The sequence below is a fragment of the Ictidomys tridecemlineatus genome, unplaced genomic scaffold, assembly GCF_052094955.1.
Source record: "Ictidomys tridecemlineatus isolate mIctTri1 unplaced genomic scaffold, mIctTri1.hap1 Scaffold_240, whole genome shotgun sequence".
Classification (NCBI taxonomy): Eukaryota; Metazoa; Chordata; class Mammalia; order Rodentia; family Sciuridae; genus Ictidomys; species Ictidomys tridecemlineatus.
This window is the reverse complement of record NW_027522074.1, coordinates 155578-178606: the sequence shown is the minus strand read 5'-3', so window position 1 is coordinate 178606 and position 23029 is coordinate 155578. Positions and strand designations below refer to the sequence as shown.

At 40.8% G+C, this 23029-nt stretch overlaps 1 protein-coding gene across 8 annotated transcripts in view; it reads left to right on the top strand.

Annotated features, from left to right (window-relative positions):
- The window catches only part of LOC144373124 (uncharacterized), a 59098-nt gene extending 36694 nt beyond the window's left edge, over nucleotides 1-22404 (top strand). For all 8 annotated transcript variants that reach the window (XM_078036238.1, XM_078036244.1, XM_078036239.1 and 5 more), the window contains 9 exons: nucleotides 228-397; nucleotides 832-937; nucleotides 10926-11163; nucleotides 12843-12874; nucleotides 13359-13463; nucleotides 15848-16085; nucleotides 17775-17806; nucleotides 18291-18395; nucleotides 22242-22404. In XM_078036238.1, the coding sequence (XP_077892364.1) occupies nucleotides 228-397; nucleotides 832-937; nucleotides 10926-11163; nucleotides 12843-12874; nucleotides 13359-13463; nucleotides 15848-16085; nucleotides 17775-17806; nucleotides 18291-18377 (1008 nt within the window). In that variant the 3' untranslated portion in view covers nucleotides 18378-18395; nucleotides 22242-22404. The remainder of the gene's footprint in view (nucleotides 1-227; nucleotides 398-831; nucleotides 938-10925; nucleotides 11164-12842; nucleotides 12875-13358; nucleotides 13464-15847; nucleotides 16086-17774; nucleotides 17807-18290; nucleotides 18396-22241) is intronic.
- Nucleotides 22405-23029: the final 625 nt, after the last annotated feature.

Sequence of the window (23029 nt, the reverse complement as noted above, 5' to 3'; positions counted from 1 at the left end):
CATGTCCTGGTCCACGTGACACCAGGCAGGTCTTGTCTCTAAAGACCTCACTCAGGACAGGTGACTTGATGAGCCATGGGGTCCTAACTGTGCTCTCACTGAGATGGGAACCCTTATGTAAGGTCAACAGCAGGTGGCCTAGAGGGCTGCGTTAGGGGAGGCCCCAGGATTAGGGAGTGATGGAGGCCATTCCAGAAGGACCCTCAGACCTGTCTCCTCTCCCCTAGGAGTTCGACCACCATTGCAGGTGGGTGAATAACTGCGTGGGGCGCCGAAACATCCGGCTCTACCTGCTACTCCTCGTGTCCCTGTGCCTCTATCTGGGTACCGTGCTGGCCACCTGCGTGGTTTTCATCATATGCAGGAGGAACGTGGCATTTTTGGACAAAATCATGACGTATCCACACACTCCCAAGGGCGCACACTGGGAAGTGCTGATGTGGTGGGGAGGGAGGGGCAAACAGCCCAGTAGGGTCAGGGTGACAGGGGAGGGGCTGACGTGGGCGGGGCTAGAGGGAGAAGTCACTTGGCAGGACCTGTGAAGGACATTTGGAAGGCCAGTGGAGTCAGGAACATGGACGAGATAGGATGCCTGTGGAGTTAAGAATCTAGGGGCCCTCAGAGTAGGGTAATGAAAGTTGAAAAGGGACAGGTGGGAGGACAGTGTGGTGGAGGGAGGTTTCCCTTGGTTGTACTGGACTAACTGTCCAGTCCATGGAGGGAGAGCCATGGGCAGTGCTACCTGGGGTGGGAGGTAAGGAGGAAGCAGTGGGGTCGAAAGCAGGCCAGGGAGGAGCTCTTCCATGGCTTCCATTCTTAGCCTGTGCACAGCATCCTAGTGGCTGTACCCACTGGGGCCCTCCTGGTCCCACTCATCCTGCAATTGTTCATCAAGGCAGTGGCGGTGGGCACCGCAAGGCAACCCTATGAGGAGAAGGTAAGTGGTGAGTGTGTGTGCCCTTGGCTGTGTGGAGGCATCTTGCACCTCTTCAATTAGACACTTTGTGCACTTTCTCCACTGCCCTTGGCCTTGATGATGCCTCATGAGTCCTTCCAGACCCACCTCTGAAGATGCAGCTCAGATATTTCTATACCCTGGAGCTTGGGGCCATTCTGCCTCCTGGGTGCATTGCATTGAAAGCCTACTGTGTGGGCTGGGGATGTGGCTCAAGTGGTAGTGCGCTCGCCTAGCATGCGTGCGGCCAGGATTCAATCCTCAGCACCACATACAAACAAAGATGTTGTGTCTGCCAAGAACTAAAAAGTAAATATTAAAAAATTCTTAAAAAAAAAAGAAAGCCTACTGTGTGCTGGGTGTTCTAGGTGGTAGTTATTTGAGGGATGGGTGTAGGGGTGAGTAAGTACATCATGCACTTGTGTTGATAAGCAACCTGCCATCAGAATAACACTGGGAGACACCAGGAACACTCTGAGCAAGGGGTCAGTCCTGAGTGGTGTAGCCAACAGGAAGAGACTGGGAGTTTGGCGAAGCCCACGCTGTAGAGGAGAACATGCCACTCTTTGTGTCCTAGGTGTGCTTTTGGAGAGGCAGACAGGAGGGCATTGACTGTGAGAGGTACAATTTTGTAGAAAGGTACAGAAATCTGAAAGTAGGGTGTTAACAGAATGATGAAGAAATGGATCCTAGTTCAAGGACAAGGTGACATGGGCAATGAGGTTGACCCTATGGGGGTCAAGATTAGAAAGGCCCAGAAAGCCAAGCTTGGGATTTTGTTTGGAAGAACTGGAAACCTGGGAGCCATGAAAAATTTTGTGAAAATGTCATTCATTGAGGGGTAATTAGAAACAGTAAATTCACCCTTTTTCATCTATAGTTAGGGATTTTGACAAATGACATTGTGTACTCTCCATCAAGATCAAGGTTAACCAGTTTCACTACCCCAGAAAATCCTTTCATCTCTTGTTGTCATTTTCTCTCCCTGAGTCCTTGTGGTTTTTCTCTTTCCGGAATCATGCATCAATGGTGTTTTGGGCTTTCTAGTCTGGCTTCATTCACTGAGCACGATGCATTTGAGATTCATCTATGTAGTTGCTCATATCAGTAGTTTATTTTCTTTTGTTTCTTGTAGTATATATTTCCCTACAGACTATTTGTACATTCACCAATTGAAGTATTTTTACTTTGCATCTAGGTTTTGGCAGAATTTTTGTTTTGTTTTTGTACCAGGGATTGAACCCAGAGGTGCTTAACCACTGAGCAACAATCCCAGCCTCACCCACCCCACAAGCAGCACCCTTATGTTTTCTTTTTGAAAAATTTTCAAAATTTTGAGAAAGGGTCTTGCTAAGTTGCTTAAGGCCTTCCTAAGTTACTGAGGCTTTGAACTTGTCACCTACTTGCCTTAGCCTCCCAAGCCATTAAAGTCATGGGGAACTGTGCCCAGCCAGTTTCAGGCAGTTATAAATAAAGCTGCTACAACAACCATTGATGCATAGACATGTGGACATAAGTTTTCATTTCTGTTGGGTAAATTGTTACGGGTGGCATTGCTGAGTCATGAGATAAACTTATGGGACATTTTAGAAAACAACTCTACTGTTTCTATTTTGTACCAGCAATAAATGAGAATTCTAGTTGCTCCACATCCTCACTAGCATTTGATACTGTCATTGGTCACTATTCTTTTTTGTTTTCAAATTGTAGCCTGTCTAATAAATGAGTAGTGGTATATCACTAGGGCTCCACTCTGTATTTTCCTAATGACTAATGGTGTTGAGCATATTTTTGTGTCTTATAAGCCATGGGTATATTGATGGTGAAGTGTTTGCTCCAAACTTTGCCCATTTTAAAAAAAAACTGTGTTGTTTTCTTATTGAGTTTCAGGAGTTCTCTATACTGGATTCAGATGTATGTGTTGCAAATCTTTTCTTGCAATTCATGGCTTGACATTTTATTTTCTTCATCGCATCTTCCAAAGAGCAGGAGTCCTTAGTGTTGATGTTTTTCCAGCACTGAGGAGCGAACCAGGGGTGCTCGATCACTGAGCTTCTTCCCCAGCATTCGTTGTTGTTCACTCTAAAAGGAACCTCATGTCCTGTGGAGCAGTTTCTTTGCTTTCTTCCCCATCTGTGTCTTTATTGCTTTTTCTTTGAGCATCCACTAGGAATGATATAGTGGGCATCTTTGCCCTGGGATTCCTTTAGTATGGCCATCACTTAACTAAAGGCTCTTTCAGGAAGACTGGTGGGCGGCATCAGTGGGGGAGGGGAAGCTTCAGACCCTGAGATAGCTGAACAGACAGAGGAGCCTGTCTGCTCATCACCTCCCATCCACCACTGCCATATGTGGTTCCCTCCCAGCTGTGACTCCTGTGCTTGGCCCTTATTCCTCAGCCCTGTGGTCTGCCTGTCTTCTCCTCTCTCCAGCTTCTAGTATCATCATTGACTTTGCCTGGCAGCCTGTTCCATTCCTCCATCCTGTGGTTTTTCCTGCCCTAGGTCAGGCCATAGTCCATTGCTCTTTCTCCTCTGCTCAGAGTGAGGCCTTCCATGTCCAGGATCCCCAAGTCTCAAGGGACCTAAATGTGGTCTGCCCTCTAAGATTCACCAGACAGGGCTTTTTTCTATTAATGGCAGCACTAATTTCAGGCATTGATTTCATGCTCCAACTTTCACTCCCAGCATACTCCATTCCCTGACTGCAACTCCTCCTAGACTCACTTGCTTGGTGGTTGGTGGCAAAGACTCTGGTGAAGACCACATAAGTTCAAATCGGAGCTCTAGAACTGAGCAGCAGGGAGACCTGGGGTATGCTACTCGGCCCCTGGTCACTCAATTTCCCTATCTGTAAAACAGGGAATTGTGGGTTAATTCATGTAAACCTCTTATAGAAGAGTGGATGGCACCAGAGAGTGCCCTGTGTGCTGCTGTTACATCACTACCATTCCTTCCCATGGTCATCTACACATGTTTGTGCTCATCTTAAAAGTCATACAAGTCCCAGCCTTAACATCCCAGGCCTCCACTCCACCTGTTGTACCTTCTGGGCCTTATTTCCTGATCTTGTTCACTAGCTCCCCCTTCACTTTCTGGCCCAGCTCAGCCCAGCCCTTGCTGTCAGGATGATGCTCTCATTAATGGCCAAATTCAGCAGACATCTTCAGACTACTCTTTCTGGTCTAGACACAGCCTCTGAAACCAGAAGTCGCTGTCTCAGCACTTAACTCTCTGGGCTTCTCCTCTGCATGTACCTGGGTGGTGTGAGCTGGGTTGCCTACATGGTTCCCATGATACTCTCTCTATGCTCTACCCTTTCCACTCCCCTTGGTGCACAGGGCCTCAGGTTGCAGCTGCTCTCACCCACTGAAAGTAGGCTGGCCATGCTGTTTGCGGTGTGCTTTCCATCCCCAGTGCAGTGACGGGGCTTTGTTTTTTTGCTACTCGGTATTAAACCCAGGGGCACTTTACCACTGAGCTACATTCCCAGTCCCTGCTACTTTTTATTATGAATCAGGGTCTCACTAAGTTGCTGAGGCTGGTCTCAAACCTGCCTTAGTTTCCCAAATCACTGGGATTACAGGTGTGTGCCACCCTTCCTGGTTGGACCCAAGCATTTTTGATGCCCTGAAATATTTCTGATGGGGGTGCATCTCCGTGGTAGAGTGTGTGCTTAGCATGTGCAAGGCCCTGAATTCTTCAATCCCCAGCACACAGAGAAAAGACATCTGAATCAATGAGTGAACCATCAAACAGAAGAACCAACATTTGGGGATAGAAGGAAAGAGGAAAGGAACAGAGAGAAGAATTGTGTCCTGACCCCCCAGGATAAGGAGAAGAAGGAGAGACAACAGGAAGTTGGGCAGAAGATGGGGCAAGAAGAAGATGCTGCTGAATTTTGGTCCTGTGGAGTGTGAGGGTGTTTGAGACACAGAATTGGAACAGGAGCCCCAAGAGTGGAGCTAGTGAGAGAGGCTGGTCTGGGTGCCTCAGAGCTGTTGGATTCCAGTTGTGTGTGATAGGGTCCCATGTGGGGGGAGGACGGTATTCACATTTACTGCTCAGTTCTTACAAATTTACTATCATTCCTTAAACATTTTCTATACTTTATGTACAATCAATATTTTCTACACATGATATATATCTAATCAAATATTCTTTCTCAAAGTTTAAAGATTCTGTAATTTTTTAATGCTCTGCTATTAGTTTATTTCTTTTGGTACTAGGGATTGAACCCACAGGTGCTTTACCACCAAAGCTGCATCCCTAATCCTTGCTCTATTTTGTTTTGAGATAGGGTGTCACTAAATTGTTGAGGGCCTTGCTAAGTTGTTGAGGCTGGCCTTGAACTTGTGATTCTCCAGCCTCAAAATCCCAATTCCTTGGGGTTACAGGTGTGTGCCACTGTACCTGGTGGTATACTCATTTCTTATGTGCTGTGAACACCTTAAAGGAAGCAGAACCTCATAGAGGACATTGATTCGAGTTGCTTTTTTGGACATATTCCAGAGCTGTTCTGATGTGGAATCATCTTTCCTTTGGCAGAGGAGAGTGTTGAAGATGAAAGTCTTCATGTGTAGGCCATTGGAGACTTGGGGTGGATAGAGGTGCTGCTGGACCACTTTCTACTATAACAGAGTATTTTCTACCTAAAGCTCATGAAGTTGGGGTGAAACTCAACCTGTTCTGGAAGGAGGAGTGGTCGAGGCTGATGGATGGACTCAGGGGAAAGAGAAAGTAGAATAAGGGAGAGGAGAAGCCAGTCAGAGTCCTGGGAAGGACATGACCTTTGAGCTTGGCCTTTCCTGCTTTGTGTACTGAAGGTCTTCAGCTCAGATTTTCTTGGAAAATCTGATTTTTGACTAGGGAAATATGTCTGGGCATCCCCTGCTGCCACTGGTCTCCCAGATAGTGAAACTCAATGAAGGTAGATTTTTAGAAAAATCGAGTGGTAAGACAGTCAAGTGGGAGTGGGGTGGTGACATGATCTTTGGATCAGTTGAGCAGAACACCAGGAGATAGACTTTAAAAGGTACCTGGAAGGATGAGGTGAGAGGACAGGTGAGGCCAATGGAGACAGAGCAAGGATCCTGCAAAGGGAAGCACTAGGGGTTGAGAGCCCTGAGAAGGCAGGAGAGGTGGGTGCTCGGTCAGCACTGTCTGGGGACAGCTGCTCACAAGTGGGTCGAGGGAGGTCACGCTTCCTGGGAGCCTGGGAAGACAGGAGGCCCTGGGTCACTCTTGGGCACTCCTGTACCTAGAGCCTGGCCACAGGCCCAGGTTGAGCCCTGGATTGACTGACCAACTTAGCAAGTGTCCCTGAGAGATGGCCGTACCCAGTCCTGCTGATTCTGAGCTCCTCTTCCCTTCCTCATCTCCCTCCAGTATGACAAGGCATTCAATGTGGGTTGCCCAACAAACTGTTACATCGCATTCTGTGCACCCTTGGGACCTAAGTAAGTTGGTAAACCAAGGGCTCAAGTGGTGGACCCTGGGGCTGGTGGGGGGAGTGAAGCTTGGTCTAGTTCCCTGGTCCCTGTCCCCAGCTCCCAGCCTTAACACTCCTGTTCCTTTCTATTGGGGTTTTCTCCAGGGTACTCTGGGAGTTTCTGGGAATTTCACTCTTCCTTGGTGTTGTAGGTTCTTGCCCCAAGAAATGTGCTTGAGGGGAATGGCAGCCTGGATAAGGCTCCTGGGCTCTGTGCTTTCCCAGCTGAGGGTGAGAGTGGTCAGGGAGTCCAGGCCAAGGTGGGTAGTGACTCCTTGCATTTGGCCTGTTGCTTCCCAGGTACATGTCTGAGGCGGTCTGCATTCAGGTGGACCAGGGGACCAACTGGGGGCCAAAAGAACACCTTAAAGACCTCCTTTGGCCCAGGTGCACCACTCAGGCCCCCCCAAGGAGTGACAAAGCTGCACCTGTACAGAAGGAAAGGAGTATCGGGTGTGCTTTGAATCATGAGGATCTGTGGTTGCACATGTGTTGGGGGAAGCCCCGGATGTAGGGCTGGCCCTGAAGCTGAAGCACTTGGAGCATAAGGAGTGGGATTATGGACCTGGAGGGTGCAGGGTCCAGGTCACAGGGCTTCAGAGCACACCCAGGTGTCCCTGGATAGAGAAAGAGAAAAGACTGAAACACACTTTCTGGTTGGCTTGGTGCCAGTCCTTACTTTTTTGGTCCCCAGTTTCCTCATCTATTAATGAGGACTGAGACTAATCTAGTAGTTTATGTTTCAAAGAAAATTCTGTTTCTTTTATATGTGTTTGTGTATGTGTGGTGTATGTGTGCATGTGTGTATGTATGTACATGTATAAATATCAGTTGTAGATGGACACATATATTTATTTTATTTGTTTATTTTTATGTGATGCCATGGATTGAACCTAGTTCCTCATGCATGCGAGGCAAGCACTCTACCCCAGAGCCACAACCCCAGCACTCCAGATTCTTTATTTATGGAAATTTTTGACATACAATGTGAAACATTTGTGTGGAGCATTAGGTGTACAGTGGGGTGGGTAACCCACAGTGTCCCCCATGGTCTCTTGCAGTAATGTGGTGCCAGCTCTCTCCCTTGTCCTGACTCTAGGCACCAAGGGACTTGACTGTGAGTTGTGGGGTGGAGGGTAGGGAGATCCCCCATGTACTGACTCTGTGTTTACCTTCTGATCAGCCCAGTGGTGCATTGGGAGGCTTCTAAGGGAGGCTTGGCCTCCTATTCTCCCTTCACACCCAGCAATGCCAGGACAAGCACCAGAAGTTCATCTCCTGAGCCCCATGTGGGGGTCTCTTGTTCCTGAGCCCTCACTCCCCTGTTGAGAGTGCCAAGAACCCCATGTCTGTTATATACACATGTTTGGTGCTGCTTCCTATGGCAGCTGTGCCTATGTGTCCTAGGTTCAGGGAAGTGTGGGTGGAGGCTCTGAGGGGCTGGGACAGAGCCCTCCTGGAAGGGAAGATCCTTGTTCTCTGGAGACTCAAGCTCATGAACCAACACTGCCTGACTCTTGGCCGGAAAGGATTCCATATAATAGGAAGGGAACTTGTTTATTATGAGTCCTAATAGGCTATTAGATTAGTCAGAAATTACAAAATTTCAGTTAAACATGAGTAAGTTTTGGAGATATAATGGTCAATAAGGTTGTTCCAGTTAATTTACTGCACACTTGAAAAGTGATAATGCAGTTGGGCACAGGAGTGCCCATCTATAAGCTCAGCTACTCAAGAAACTGAGGCAGGAGGGTCACAAGTCAAGGATCAGTAACTTAAAGAGAATTGTGTTCTGTATCAAAAGATGTAGGTCAATGGTAACACACCCCTGAATTCAATCCTCAGATGTGGAAAAGGAAAGAAAAATTGACCATCAGTTTTGTGGGTTTTCTGTTTGTTTGAGGTGGAGTTCCCAGTATGTTGGCCAGGCCAGTCTTGAACTTCTGAGGTCAAGCAAACCTCCTATGTAAGTGTGCTGAGTCCTGGAAGGCAGGTGTGCACCACTGGACTGGCTAGAAAAGGGATTGTAAACTGGGTTTGGTGGCACATGACTAATTGCAGCAACTCAGGAACTCAGGCAGCTTTAGGCCAGCCTCTGCAATTAGCAAGACTGTATCTCAAAATAAGAACAGCTAGGGATAAAGCCAAGTGGTAGGATGTCCTTAGGCTCAACCCCCCCAGTGCTGGGGGAAAGTGTTTGTACAAACACATACACACACACACATAGATATAAAGATATATACATACATATATATATATATTTCATTATATAGGAGGATTAGGAGATTTTAGATTTCTGCTTTGGGGCTAGTATGAATAAGCATGAAAACTCATGTCCTTGAGCATGCTAGGCAAGAGCTCTACCATTGAGCCACACCAGAGACCTTACATTTAAATTTGGGTTATTTTCTCACTGTTAGTTATTAGAGTACCCCACTTTTATCTCTTTTTTTTTCCCATTTTTTGTGGTATGAGGTGGGGCTTCCTCTGATGCTCAGACTGGTCTCAAATTTGTGGGCTGCAGTGACTCTCCTGCTCCTGATTTCTGAGCAGGGGGGATTACAGGTGCATGCCACCACACTTGGCTGTACAATCTCATATTGATAAGACATTTTACATGGGATAGGAATCCCAGAATAAAAAAGAGCAATTTAAGATGACTGGGCATAGTGATGTCTGCCTATCATCCCAGTAGCTCAGGAGGCTTAGGGAGAAGGATCATAAGTTAGAGACCAGCCTGGGCAGTTTTAGCAAGACCCTATCTCAAAGTAAAAAGGGCTGGGAATGTAGCTCAGTGGTATAATGCTCCTGGCTTCAATACCTAGTACTTCCAAAAGCAAATTAAAGAATAAAAACATTATGGCTGGGGATGTGGCTCACTGTTACAGTGCTTGCCCAGCAGGCATGAAGCCCTGGGTTAGAGCATTAGTACTACATAAAAATAAATAAAATAAAGGTATTGTGTCCATCTACAACTAATATTTTTATTAAAAATAAACATGAAAGCTTGGCTTTGTGGCACATGCCTGTATTTCCAGCTACTCTGCAGACTGATACAAAAAGATAACTTGAGTCCATGAGTTTGAGATAAGCCTGGGGAAAATGGTGAGACCGTAAATCCCGAATAATAATAGTAATAATAATCATCATAATAATAACTTGTGTAGCCAAGCACGTTGGTTGGTTTACCCTTGTAATCCCAGAGGATTCAGGTAGTGGTAGGATGATCACAGGTTTGATGCAGGTGTTGGCGTCTTAACAAGACTCTTGTCCCAAATTTGCAAAAGGGTAGAGGGACTGGGGATGAAGCTCAGTGTTAAAACACCCCTGGATGCAGTCACCAGTCCAGCAGATGGGGGAGGAAAAAAGCCAATTTGACTCCATAACATTAAGAACTTGGGACTACAGGTAACTTGTGGTAATGTTTAGCAGGTGCTTACCAGCTTGATGCCCTGGGTTTAATCCCACATACCAAACAGCAAAAAAAAAAAAAAAATTAAAAATCTTTTATGTGTATATCCCAAATCACAAATGAATATCGTACTTTTTCACATACATACATTTTGACTCAGAAATGGAATGTTTAGCATGTGTGTCCTTGGGGAACCAGAGAACAGCACATATTATGGGTTTTGTCCCATTATTTAGCTAGCAAAATGTATTCAAAATCAACTCAAATATCATTAGTAGTAAATTGGTTAAAAATATGGCATGACCATGTAATGTACTACAAGATTATTTGAAATGAATTTAGGGGAAAAATTTTGTAATGTTTTCCTGGGTTCAGTAGGGCATGATTGTAATCCCAGCAGCTTGTGAGACTGATTTAGGAGGTTTTCAAGTTCAAAGCCAGACTCAGCAACTAAGCGAGGAACTAAGCAATTTACTGAGACCCTGTCTCAAAAAATAAAAAGGCTGAAGGTATGGCTGAGTGGTTGAGTGCCCCTGAATTCAATCCCTGGTACTCCTCCTCCTCCCCACCAAAAAAGATCTGAAACAGTAATCACTGTATAAAGTGGGTTCTTGGTTTCAAATCCCTACATTTGTATTCCCTGAATTGCTGAGGTTGGAATGGACATGCCGTCCTGGGTTCTCTGTCAAAGCCTAGGGAAGAACCAGAAATAAGAAAGGATCCTTCTTTCTGTCTGCTGTCTCCTGACTTTTGCTCATGGCTTAAGCCTTTTCAATTAGGAGCTACTCTGGTGGGTGATGAACAAGGGGAAATACAGGTTTGACAGTTCTGTCCCTCTCCCCAAACAAACCCAGCACTCCATTCCCATTCCTCTGTTTGGACCTTTCCTGTTGATTTGCAAAATAAGTATGGAAAAGTAGAGTTTTAGAAAAGGAGACCATTTAGAATTTAGTCAAATCTAAAATTATGTGTATGGGTTTGTTTTATGTATGTTGATATTTATGTCTGAAAATTGATGGTATTAGAGCAATTCAAACCACAACTCATGTCTGAATTTCCCTTTGTTAGGGCATGCCAGAGCAGGGGGCTCAGTTGCCACAAACCTTCAGGGTCCTCAAAGGAAAGCCAACGGAGCATCCTCTAGCTGTGCGGGGTGTCAACAAGTATTATAACGCCAGCACCTTGAAGAAGAAAAATCTCAGATTTCCTCCTACTGGTGAGACCTCAGACAGTGGTAAAAGGCTGAATCCCATGGAAACTTGTGAAGCACTGATAGATAAAAAGATCATTTCTGGAAAAATAAAAGGTAAACTGTATTGTTCCTATTTTCTCCTACTTAGATACTGCTTTTTGTCAACTCTCGGGAAGGCTCTTGAACATCATCTAGAGATTGAGGATTTCATTGATCTCATAATTTTGTTACAAATGGAATTGGATCTGTTACATTTTCCTCCATATTTCTTATACATTATAATTCAACATGATAGTGGGATTCACAATTGTTCCATGTTGTTACATTTACTTGGGGTTTTCTTTTCCTCCTCATGGGTTTAAATGATTTTTAGTTGAGAAAGAAAAATTGTGGATTTCTAGACATGTTTATGGTTTATGCTAGAGATATTTTTTTGTCATTGGCCTAAAAGGAATTCTTGTTTATAAATGCATAGACCTTGAAATAAAATCATTTTCTATTCAAAAATTACATTCAAATACATAAAAATAAATACCTCACCTCAAAGAAGTACTTATTCCTCAGAAATAGAATCTAAGTGGGTAAGAGTTGAAGTATACTGGATTTTTAAAAACAGTTTGTGTAAGGCAGCATCGGAATGAAGTCCACATGGTGCAGTTGGTTGACTGATCCCTGGTATGTCTTTGGAGATTTATTTAGACTCTCCTTCTCCACGCTGGTTCTCCTGCTTTCACTTCTTTGCACTATACATTAAAAGATGCAAAATCATTTCTCCAATTTCTCTCTGGGTAGATTTTGCCCATAACAACCCCAAGATTCATAATTTTCATTTAATATGTTTTCCATCTATAAAGTCATATATATAGTTTTAAAAAATAATCTAAGTATGCAAAAATCATATGTGGTTGGATTAATTATGTTTAATGTGTTTACATCATCACAGAGATAAAGGCTATGTTTAAAAAAGAAGTAGACTTCTTTTCAAGTAATACTGATCTTGACTTTTTCTATAAAAAACTTACCTGGTATCCTTAGGAAAACATCTTACTTTTACCTAGAACTTCTGTGTCAACTAGTAAGTTGCATTTTACAAAGAAACAAACCATGTCAAATATAATTCTTTTCCCAGTTGCCATGTTTGGTGGCTTTATATCCCCTTGCTCCTTCGTACTCAAGAATATTTATCATATCACGTTTACTGCTTAAGAAAGTATCTTAAACAAGGAATGTTTTATTTTAATACAACTTGGGTGGGTATGGTTTTCATTACACTTTGGTGGGGGCAGGGTACCGGGGATTGAACCCAGGGGCACTCAACCCCTGAACCACATCCCCAGCTCTATTTTGTATCTTATGTAGGGGCAGGGTCGCATTGAGTTTCTAAGCACCTAGATAAATTGCTGAGGCTGGCTTGGAACACAAGATCCTCCTGTCTCTGCCTCTTGAGCCCCTTGGATTATAGACTTGGAATTACCAGGCCAGGACTCATTACATTTTAATAACTTGATTGAAGTATAATTTACATACCATGAAATCCAGTTATTTGAATGATCAACTCAGGTTTTTCAAAATGTGTTTTTAAGGTTTCATTAAGATTAAAGAGTTATTAGCTGAGTCTTATATAAATTTTATTTTTAAGTTACTATTACTATCATTTCTAGATAAGTAATTCTGCTTAAAATGAAATTGGTTTTAACACATTTCACATGCTCCTTTTTTATATTATTTTTGTTTTTGTCATAGAAATGGTTTCTGTGGTAAATTGTTAACATTCCTTTCCCTTTCATTTTCAGAGAAGGATTGCTTCCCTTTTGGAACACCTGCAGTAAGTTGATGATGTATTTCTTATAGTTCTTGCTCTGATTAAGGTTACCAAAAGAAATCTGTTTTTCATTTTTTTTAAATTTCTAAAATAAAAGGTAGGGCTGGGGTTGTGGCTCAGTGGTAGTGTGCTTGCCTGGCATGCATGAGGCACTGGGTTCGATTCTCAGCACCACATACAAATAAATAAAATAAAGGTTCATCAACAACTTTAAAAAAATGTTTAAAAAAATAAAATGAAGTAAAGAAATATTTAATGTTTCTAAATAGCACTCAAGAATATTTATCATATATGCTTATTTACTTTTCCATATTTCAGAAAATCATCTTTATTTTTTAATTGAATATATTGTAACCAGTGAGGTTTAGTCATTTAAAAATTAGCTATGGAAAAAATAACTTCTTAAAGTTTGTTTAATAAAAGGAGACCTGGTCACATGTTAATCTTTGTCTTTTCCTGGCTTGTCTTCCTTTGCTCCTGAACACAGCTGAACACCAAGGTGCCAGATACATTAGCATTAATAATGGAGGAAAATGATGGTGATGGAGAGGTGTGGCCTTTCACTGCCCCAGGACATGGCCACACAAGACCAGTGAGTGACTAATTACCTAGTGTGCACATCTGTGTTCGAAAAACAGCTGTTTGCATTTGACTTTCAGAGATAATTTCAAAAAGCTTCAAGTTTAAAATATTTTACTCTGAGAAGATTAATTTAAGATTAAATTTTTTGCCTAAAGAATAATCATCAAAAACCACTTTTTTGAAAAATAAAAATCAATGGCTTCTTTAAAAGTTAGAATACTTAACTCACTGCTTTTTTCTTTCCATGTTTTGTCCCGTTTTCCAGAGAGATCATCTGTTGCTCTGTTTTTTCTCTGTTTCATATTGTGGGTAACTCTTCTACCTAAAACGTAGATCTTTCGTCTTCCCCAGATTATGTACTTTATTTCTCATTTTGACATTTCTCTCAAAGCCTTGATGGCATTTTAAAGACAGTTGAGAGTTAAATTCCTCACCTGATGAGGGAGAATTTCAGTAATAATGAGCTCAGATGGAGCCAGGGAGAGAAGTAGTAAGGGGGCTGGACTGTGATGTGGTGGCTCTGAGGACTGCCATTGGATTCCCATCTCATGACAGAAGGCTGTGTTTTCTATATTCCTTACAACTGGCTCTTTGAAGTGAAAGGGAGGGTAGGCAATATATTTGTATAAAATGTTTTGAGACTGGATTAATGATAGATTATTGTAGTGGAAACTACCACAGTGAAACATAAAGATACAATTGAAAACAACTTTTAAATGCAATAGCATCAGCGAGCTGTGAGACAGTTTCAAGGGTTTTCATGATGTGTAATGAAGTTCTGATAGAAAAAAACAACCCAAAAGTCTATCTCCCAAAAGCTATTAACAGCTTCGTCAAATAAAGTAAAGTTAAAAGCACCTCTACCAACCTGAATAAGTAAATGTCTTGTCTCTTATAAAAGTATCTTTAAAAGATAAAACCATTTAACTAAAATTAATAACAGTGAAGGCAGGAGATATGCTTGTAAAATGACAATTAGAGCTTCCAGGCCAAGAACAACAACCCTAAGATTATTGTCCTGTGTGACATGGGGTGTCACATGATGGTGGAGTGTGATCATTCAAAGATGCAAACATTCAAAAATAAGAGGGAGCCTTACCTAATCACTAAGCACCTTAAGGCCTTGGTTTAATCCCAACCACCAAACAACAAAAAAGAAAAAAGAAAAAAAATGTGTTTAAAAATTCCTTCATGTGAGGGCTGGGGATGTGGCTCAAGTGGTAGCGTGCTCGCCTGGCATGCGTGAGGCCCGGGTTCGATCCTCAGCACCACATACCAACAAAGATGTTGTGTCCGCCGAGAACTAAAAAATACATATTAAAAATTTCTCTCTCTCTCTCTCTCTCTCTCTCTCTCTCTCTCTCTCTCTCCTCTCTCTCTCTCCTCTCTCACTCTCACTTTAAAAAAAAATCCCTTCATGTATCTATTGCAAATCACAAATGAATATGTTACTTTCACCTACATTCCTTTTGACCTAGAAATGTAATTTTTAGCATGTATGTCCTAGGGAAACCATGGAACAGCATAGACTATGGTTTGTGTCCCATTATTTTGATAGCAAAATGTAGCAAAAAGTCAACTCAAATATCATTAGTATTAAATTAATTAAAAATATGGCATGACCATTTAATGTACTACTAGATTATTTCAAATGAATTTAAGGGAAACAAAAAAGATGTAATGTATTGCTGGGTTCAGTGGAGCATGACTGTAATCGCAGAAGCTAGTGAGGCTGATTTAGGAGGTTTGCAAGTTCAAAGCCAGACTCAGCAACTAAGCCAGGAACTAAGCAATTTAGTGGGACACTGTCTCAAAAAATAAAAAGGCTGAGGGTATGGCTGAGTGGTTGAGTGCCCCTGAATTCAATCCCTGGTACTCCTCCTCCTCCCACATAAAAAGATCTGAAACACTAAAAACTGTATAAAGTGGGTTCTTGGTTTCAAATCCCTACATTTGTATTCCCTGAATTGCTGAAGTTGGAATGGGCCTGCCTCCCTGTGTTCTCTATCTGTGTAAAGCTAGAGCAGAACCAGACATAACCAAGCATCCTTCTTCCTGTTTGCTGTCCCCTGATTTATACTCTTGGCTTAAGGCTTTTCAATTAGGAGCTACTCTGGTGGGTGATGAACAAGGGGAAATACAGGTTTGACAGTTCTGTCCCTCTCCCCAAACAAACCCAGCACTCCATTCCCATTCCTCTGTTTGGACCTTTCCTGTTGATTTGTAAAATAAATATGGAAAAGTAGAGTTTTAGAAAAGGAGGCCATTTAGAATTTAGTCAAATCTAAAATTATGTGTATGGGTTTGTTTTATGTATGTTGATATTTATGTCTGAAAATTGATGGTATTAGAGCAATTCAAACCACAACTCATGTCTGAATTTCCCTTTGTTAGGGCATGCCAGAGCAGGGGGCTCAGTTGCCACAAACCTTCAGGGTCCTCAAAGGAAAGCCAACGGAGCATCTTCTAGCTGTGCGGGGTGTCAACAAGTATTATAACGCCAGCACCTTGAAGAAGAAAAATCTCAGATTTCCTCCTACTGGTGAGACCTCAGACAGTGGTAAAAGACTGAATCCCATGGAAACTTGTGAAGCACTGATAGATAAAAAGATCATTTCTGGAAAAATAAAAGGTAAACTGTATTGTTTCTACTTTCTCCTACATAGATACTGCTTTTTGTCAACTCTCGGGAAGGCTCTTGAACATCATCTAGAGATTGAGGATTTCATTGATCTCATAATTTTGTTACAAATGGAATTGGATCTGTTACATTTTCCTCCATATTTCTTATACATTATAATTCAACATGATAGTGGGATTCACAATTGTTCCATGTTGTTACATTTACTTAGGGTTTTCTTTTCCTCCTCATGGGTTTAAATGATTTTTAGTTGAGAAGGAAAAATTGTGGATTTCTAGACATGTTTATGGTTTATGCTAGAGATATGTTTTTTGTCATTGGCCTAGAAGGAATTCTTGTTTATAAATGCATAGAACTTGAAATAAAATCATTTTCTATTCAAAAATTACATTCAAATACATAAAATAAATACCTTACCTCAAAGAAGTACTTATTCCTCAGAAATAGAATCTAAGTGGGTAAGAGTTGAAGTGTACTGGATTTTTAAAAACAGTTTGTGTAAGGCCGCATCAGAATGAAGTCTACGTGGTGCAGTTGGTTGACTGATCCCTGGAATATCTTTGGAGATTTAGTTAGACTCTCCTTCTCCACGCTGGTTCTCCTGATTTCACTTCTTTGCACTATACATTAAAAGATGCAAAATCATTTCTCCAATTTCTCTCTGGGTAGATTTTGCCCATAACAACCCCAAGATTCATAATTTTTATTTAATATGTTTTCCGTCTCTAAAGTCATATATATATATATAGTTTTAAAAAATAATCTTAAGTATGCAAAAATCAAATGTGGTTGGATTAATTGTATTTAATATGTTTACATCATCACAGAGATAAAGGCTATGTTTAAAAAAGAAGTAGACTTCTTTTCAAGTAATACTGATCTTGACTTTTTCTATAAAAAACTTACCTGGTATCCTTAGGAAAACATCTTACTTTTACCTAGAACTTCTGTGTCAACTAGTAAGTTGCATTTTACAAAGAAACAAACCATGTCAAATATAATTCTTTTCCCAGTTGCCATGTTTGGTGGCTTTATATCCCCTTGCTCCTTCGTACTCAAGAATATTTATCATATCACGTTTACTGCTTAAGAAAGTATCTTAAACAAGGAATGTTTTATTTTAATACAACTTGGGTGGGTATGGTTTTCATTACACTTTGGTGGGGGCAGGGTACCGGGGATTGAACCCAGGGGCACTCAATCCCTGAACCACATCCCCAGCTCTATTTTGTATCTTATGTAGGGGCAGGGTCGCATTGAGTTTCTAAGCACCTAGCTAAATTGCTGAGGCTGGCTTGGAACACAAGATCCTCCTGTCTCTGCCTCTTGAGCCCCTTGAATGATAGGCATGGAATTACCAGGTTAGGACTCCATTACATTTTAATAACTTGATTTAAGTATAATTTACATTCCATGAAATCCAGTTATTTGAATGATCAATTCAGGTTTTTCAAAATGTGTTTTTAAGGTTTCATTAAGATTAAAGAGTTATTAGCTGAGTCTTATATAAATTTTATTTTTAAGTTACTATTACTATCATATTTCTAGAGAAGTAATTCTGCTTAAAATGAAATCGGTTTTAACACATTTCACTTGCTCCTCTTTTATATTATTTTTCTTTTTGTCATAGAAAAGTTTTCTGTGGTAAATTGTTAACATTCCTTTCTCTTTCATTTTCAGAGAAGGATTGCTTCCCTTCTGGAACACCTGCAGTAAGTTGATTATGTATTTCTTATAGTTCTTGCTTTAATTAAGGTTACCAAAAGAAACCTGTTTTTCTTTTTTTTTTTAATTTCTAAAATAAGAGGTTGGACTGGGATTGTGGCTTAGTCGTAGTGTGCTTGCCTCGCATGCATGAGGCACTGGGTTCGATTCTCAGCACCACATACAAATAAATAAAATAAAGGTTCATTAACAACTTTAAAAAAATATTTAAAAAAATAAAATGAAGTAAAGAAATATTTAATGTTTCTAAATAGCACTCAAGAATATTTATCATATATGCTTATTTACTTTTCCATATTTCAGAAAATCATCTTTATTTTTTAATTGAATATATTGTAACCAGTGAGGTTTAGTCATTTAAAAATTAGCTATGGAAAAATAACTTCTTAAAGTTTGTTTAATAAAAGGAGACCTGGTCACATGTTAATCTTTGTCTTTTCCTGGCTTGTCTCCCTTTGCTCCTGAACACAGCTGAACACCAAGGTGCCGGAAACATTAGCAATAGTAATGGAGGAAGATGATGGTGATGGAGAGGTGCAGCCTTTCTCTGTCCCATGACATGGCCATACAAGACAAGTGAGTGACTAATGACCCTGGTGTGCACATCTGTGCATGTGTGTTGATAAAACTGCTGTTTGCATTTGACTTTCAGAGATAATTTCAAAAAGCTTCAAGTTTAAAATATTTTACTCTGAGAAGATTAATTTAAGATTAAATTAAAGTTTTTACCTAAAGAGTACTCATCAAAAACCACTTTTTTGAAAAATAAAAATCGATGGCTTCTTTAAAAGTTAGAATACTTAACTCACTGCTTTTTTCTTTCCATGTTTTGTCCTCTTTTCCAGAGAGGTCATCTATTGCTCTGTTTTTTCTCTGTTTCATAATGTGGGTAACTCTTCTACCTAAAACGTAGATCTTTCCTCTTCCCCAGATTATGTACTCTATTTCTCATTTTGACATTTCTCTCAAAGCCTTGATGGCATTCGAAAGACAGTTGAGAGTGAAATTCCTCCCCAGCTGAGGAGAATTTCAACAGTAATGAGCTCAGGTGGAGCCAGGGAGAGAAGTAGTAAGGGGGCTGGACTGTGATGTGGTGGCTCTGAGGACTGCCATTGGATTCCCATCTCATGACAGAAGGCTGTGTTTTCTATATTCCTCACAACTGGCTTTTTGAAGTGAAAGGGAGGGGTAGGCATTATATTTGTTAAAATATTTTGAGACTGGATTAATGATAGATTATTTTAGTGGAAACTACCACAGTGAAACATAAAGATAGAAATGAAAACTTTTAAATGCAATAGCATCAGTAAGCTGTGAGACAGTTTCAAGGGTTTTCATCATGTGTATTGAATTTCTGATAGAAAAAACTAACCCAGAAATGTATGTCCCAAAAGCTAAATAATAGCTTCCTCAAATAAAGTAAAGTCAAAAGTACTTCTACCTACCTGAACAAATAAATGTCTGTCTGTTATAAAAGTATCTTTAAAAGATAAAACAATTTAAATAAAAATAGTAACAGTGGAGGCAGGAGGTATGCATAAGTAAAATGACAATAAGAGCATCCGGGCCAAGAACAACCACCCTAAGATTCTTGTTCTGTGTGACATGGTGTGTCATGTGATAGTCGAGTGTGATCATTGAAAGATGCAAACATTCAATAATAAGATGGAGTCTTAGCTAATCACTAAGGAAAGAAAGAATAAAAAAGTGAAAAATGAGAGATGGAGCAACAGGAATGCTCCTGCATTGCTAATGGGAGGCTCCACTCCAGAAGAGGGTTTTTTCAGTTTCCCACAAAATGAAACATGACCTTACCACATAACCCAGCAATATGTTTCTAGGTATTTACCCCCATGCATTGAGATGTGTCCACACATAAACCTGTGCAAAATTTTTATAGCATCTTTATTCATATTTGCTAAATCTGGAATGAGATGTGTTTCAAAAAGTGAATGTGAGGACTGTGTGCAGTTCAGTGGTAGAGCACATGGCTAGCCTGCTGAGGCCCTGGATTCCATCCCCAGCACCACAATATAAACAAAAGAAATCCAATGTATGTGCTACATCCATACAGTAGAATAGTAGTCATGGATAAAAACTGAGATATCATAACACCAAAAGGCATGAAAGAATTTTATCTTATCTCTTTATTTATAACAGGGAAATAACTTGGATAATTGACTACATGCCTATGGTGTGGGCATATTATTCTCTGAAAGATCTTTAAGAGCATAGTGCTTAGTGTTGCCCTTCCATCTAAAGGGGCTAGATGCTCTCCAATTCCAAGTGTAGCGTGTGGGCTAGAAGTGTTCAATCCATGGTAGGGTACTTGCCTAGCATGTAATTTAGGACATCTCAAGTATGAGGAGTTTTAAAAAATCATTGATTGCAGGGATTCAGGGGTGTGAAGAGGATGAGTAGTAGGTTTTTAGGGCAGTGAATTTATTTAGTATGATGTTATAATGGTAGATACACAGAACAATATTCATTTTTCAAATCCCATAGAATTATATAACCCAATAGAAAGAGTGAACTCTAATGTTAAGTGTTAGCTTTGGATTAATAGACGTAAGTTCGTATTTGTTCATTTGTGTTAGAGTGCTTGCCCGACATATACGAGTCCCCATGGTTCAAGCCCCAGCACCTCCAAAAATCAACAAAAGTGTATTAATATATAGATATGTATCCACAATAGGTATCATTGTAGTAAGTATACTGCACTGTAATGCAAGATATCAATAAGAAAATGAGGGGCCAACATGGGAACATTTCAGGATCCACATTTTAAGACCCAGTATGCATTTGGAAAAAGCATTTGCAAGGCTATCTAGTTGTCTTTTCAGTTTTGGAGAAGGTCAGCGGGATCCCTTAAGTGTTCTTCCTGTGTCAGAGGCAACTTAGCGAGGGTCCCTATTGTCTGCTCACTTTTAAACCTAAAATTTATACTAAAAATCCATTAATTAGAAATAATTTCACTTCTAGAAACTTAAAGGTAATAATCAAAAATTAAAGAATACAAAGATTTTATAAAGGGGATTGGTTAAATTATGAAAACACTCATATTAAGGCACTATTCAATTTAGCCATTAGAATCATTTTATGGTCAGTTCTTAGGAATGATGTAACTGGCATATAGCTTTTGAAGGAAGAGAGTGTCAGTATATCCAAATCATTTTGAAATGTGACTTTTAAAAAGCTTGTGAAGTTTTAACAGGATAGTCCATATTGATAGAAGGATTGTCATCATTTTTCTTAATACTTTTATGCATCCCAGGTTGATTTTGTTTTCTTTAAGCAAATGTATTGTATTTATACTTAACCCAGTAAAGATGAAGCTGCCAGGCCTTGGGGGCACACACCTGTAATCTCATCTTCTGGAGAGGCTCAGGCAGGAGGATCTCAAATTGGAGCCTGCCTGGGCCACTTAGAGATACCCTGTCTCCAAATAAAGTGAAAAGAGGACTGGTGTATAGCTCAGTGGGAGAGCACTTATTTGCCTAGCATATTCCTGGGTTCAGTTCCTGCACCAACTCCTACAAAGAAAGGGCAATGGTGGGGGGAGTTGGTGAAGAAAGAATTGAGGGAGGAAAGGAGGGAAGTTGAAGAAGGAGGAGGAGGAAGAAGAGGAGGAGGAGGAGAAGGAAGAGGAGGAGGAGGAGGAGAAACAATAAAGGAAGGGGAAGGCGGGAGGATACAAAATTCAACCAGGAAGAGAGAATGATAACCTCATTTTACTCACTGTAGTATTTATAGTGATTTTCTTTGTAGAATGCAGAGGGGCTAGAGATGTTGTTCAGTGGTAGAGTGCTTTGCCAGCATGCACAAGGCCCTGAGTTTGGTTCTAACACCACACACACACACACACACACACACACACACATACACACACGTACACACACATACACACACACACACACACACACACTCAAAAATAGTTCCAGTAACTTGATAAATTATATTATAACTTGTTGAGCTACCTTATAAATGTCATAAATGCTATACTCAATGGTTGTACACCTGTGATCCCAGTGACTGGGGAGCCTAAAGAGGGAGGATCACAAGTTTAAGTCCAGCCTTAAGAAGTGGGGTAGACCCTATCTGAGAAATTTAAAAGAAGGTTTAGGGATGTAGTTCACTGGTAAAGCCACCATGGGTTCAATCAAATATCGTGTCCTTTTGATACTGACAAGAGTGTATTAATGGTCTGTTTAACTGTTGACTTTTAGAATTTAGAACAATTAAAAACAACTGTTTTACAAACAGCTTATAAAAGTTATGGTTGTGACTAAGAGAGGTTTGGGGCAGGTATTATAATATGGGTTGTTTAAGTCAACTGTATTCATAAGTAGTCTTCAGGCCTTAGTTGAAAGTACATAAAATGTTTTGCTTCTAAATTATGCACTTTTTATTTTCTCTTTGCAGTACCCACTCCCGAACATGGTGAAATGGCTCACAAGTTAATGCCTCACATCTTGGGAGCCAAGGAGGTTCTCCAGAAAAAAAACTATGAATGGCATCCTACTCTTAATTTTCTGGAAAGGAAAATGTTAAAAATTTTAATAATTAAAGGGTTCATTGTTTTAAAGGACTGGTACCATTAAATTTGCCATTTTAGCCCTGTTAAGTGGACATCTCAGAGGCATTAATTACACTCACAATATTGTACAACCTTCTGTTTCCAGCACACTTTTGTCCCTCCAAACAGAAGCTCTACCACCATGTAAGTAAGAACTCCCATTCCTCCTCCTCCACCCCTGGCTGCCACCATTCTTTTTTCTTTTCTTTTATTTGTTCTAATTAGTTATACATGGCAGTAGAAGGCACTTTCACACATCATACACAAATGGAGTATAGCTTCTCATGTTTCTGGTTGTACGTGATGTAGAATCACATCAGTCATGTGGTCACACATGCACCTAGGGCAATAATGTCTACTCTTCTTCCCACCCCATACCTGGCTCCCTTCCTTTCCCTCCCCTCTGCCTAATCCAAAGTAACTTCATTCTTCCATAGCCACGCTCCTTATTGTGAATTAGTGTCAAATATCAGAGAAAACATTTAAACTGTGGTTTTTGGAATTGGCCTATTTTGCTTACTATGATATTCTTAACTTCCACTCATTTACTGGCAGATGCCATCACTTTGTTCTTCTTTAAAACTGAGTAATATTCCATTGTGCATATTGACCACATTTTCTTTATCTGTTCCTG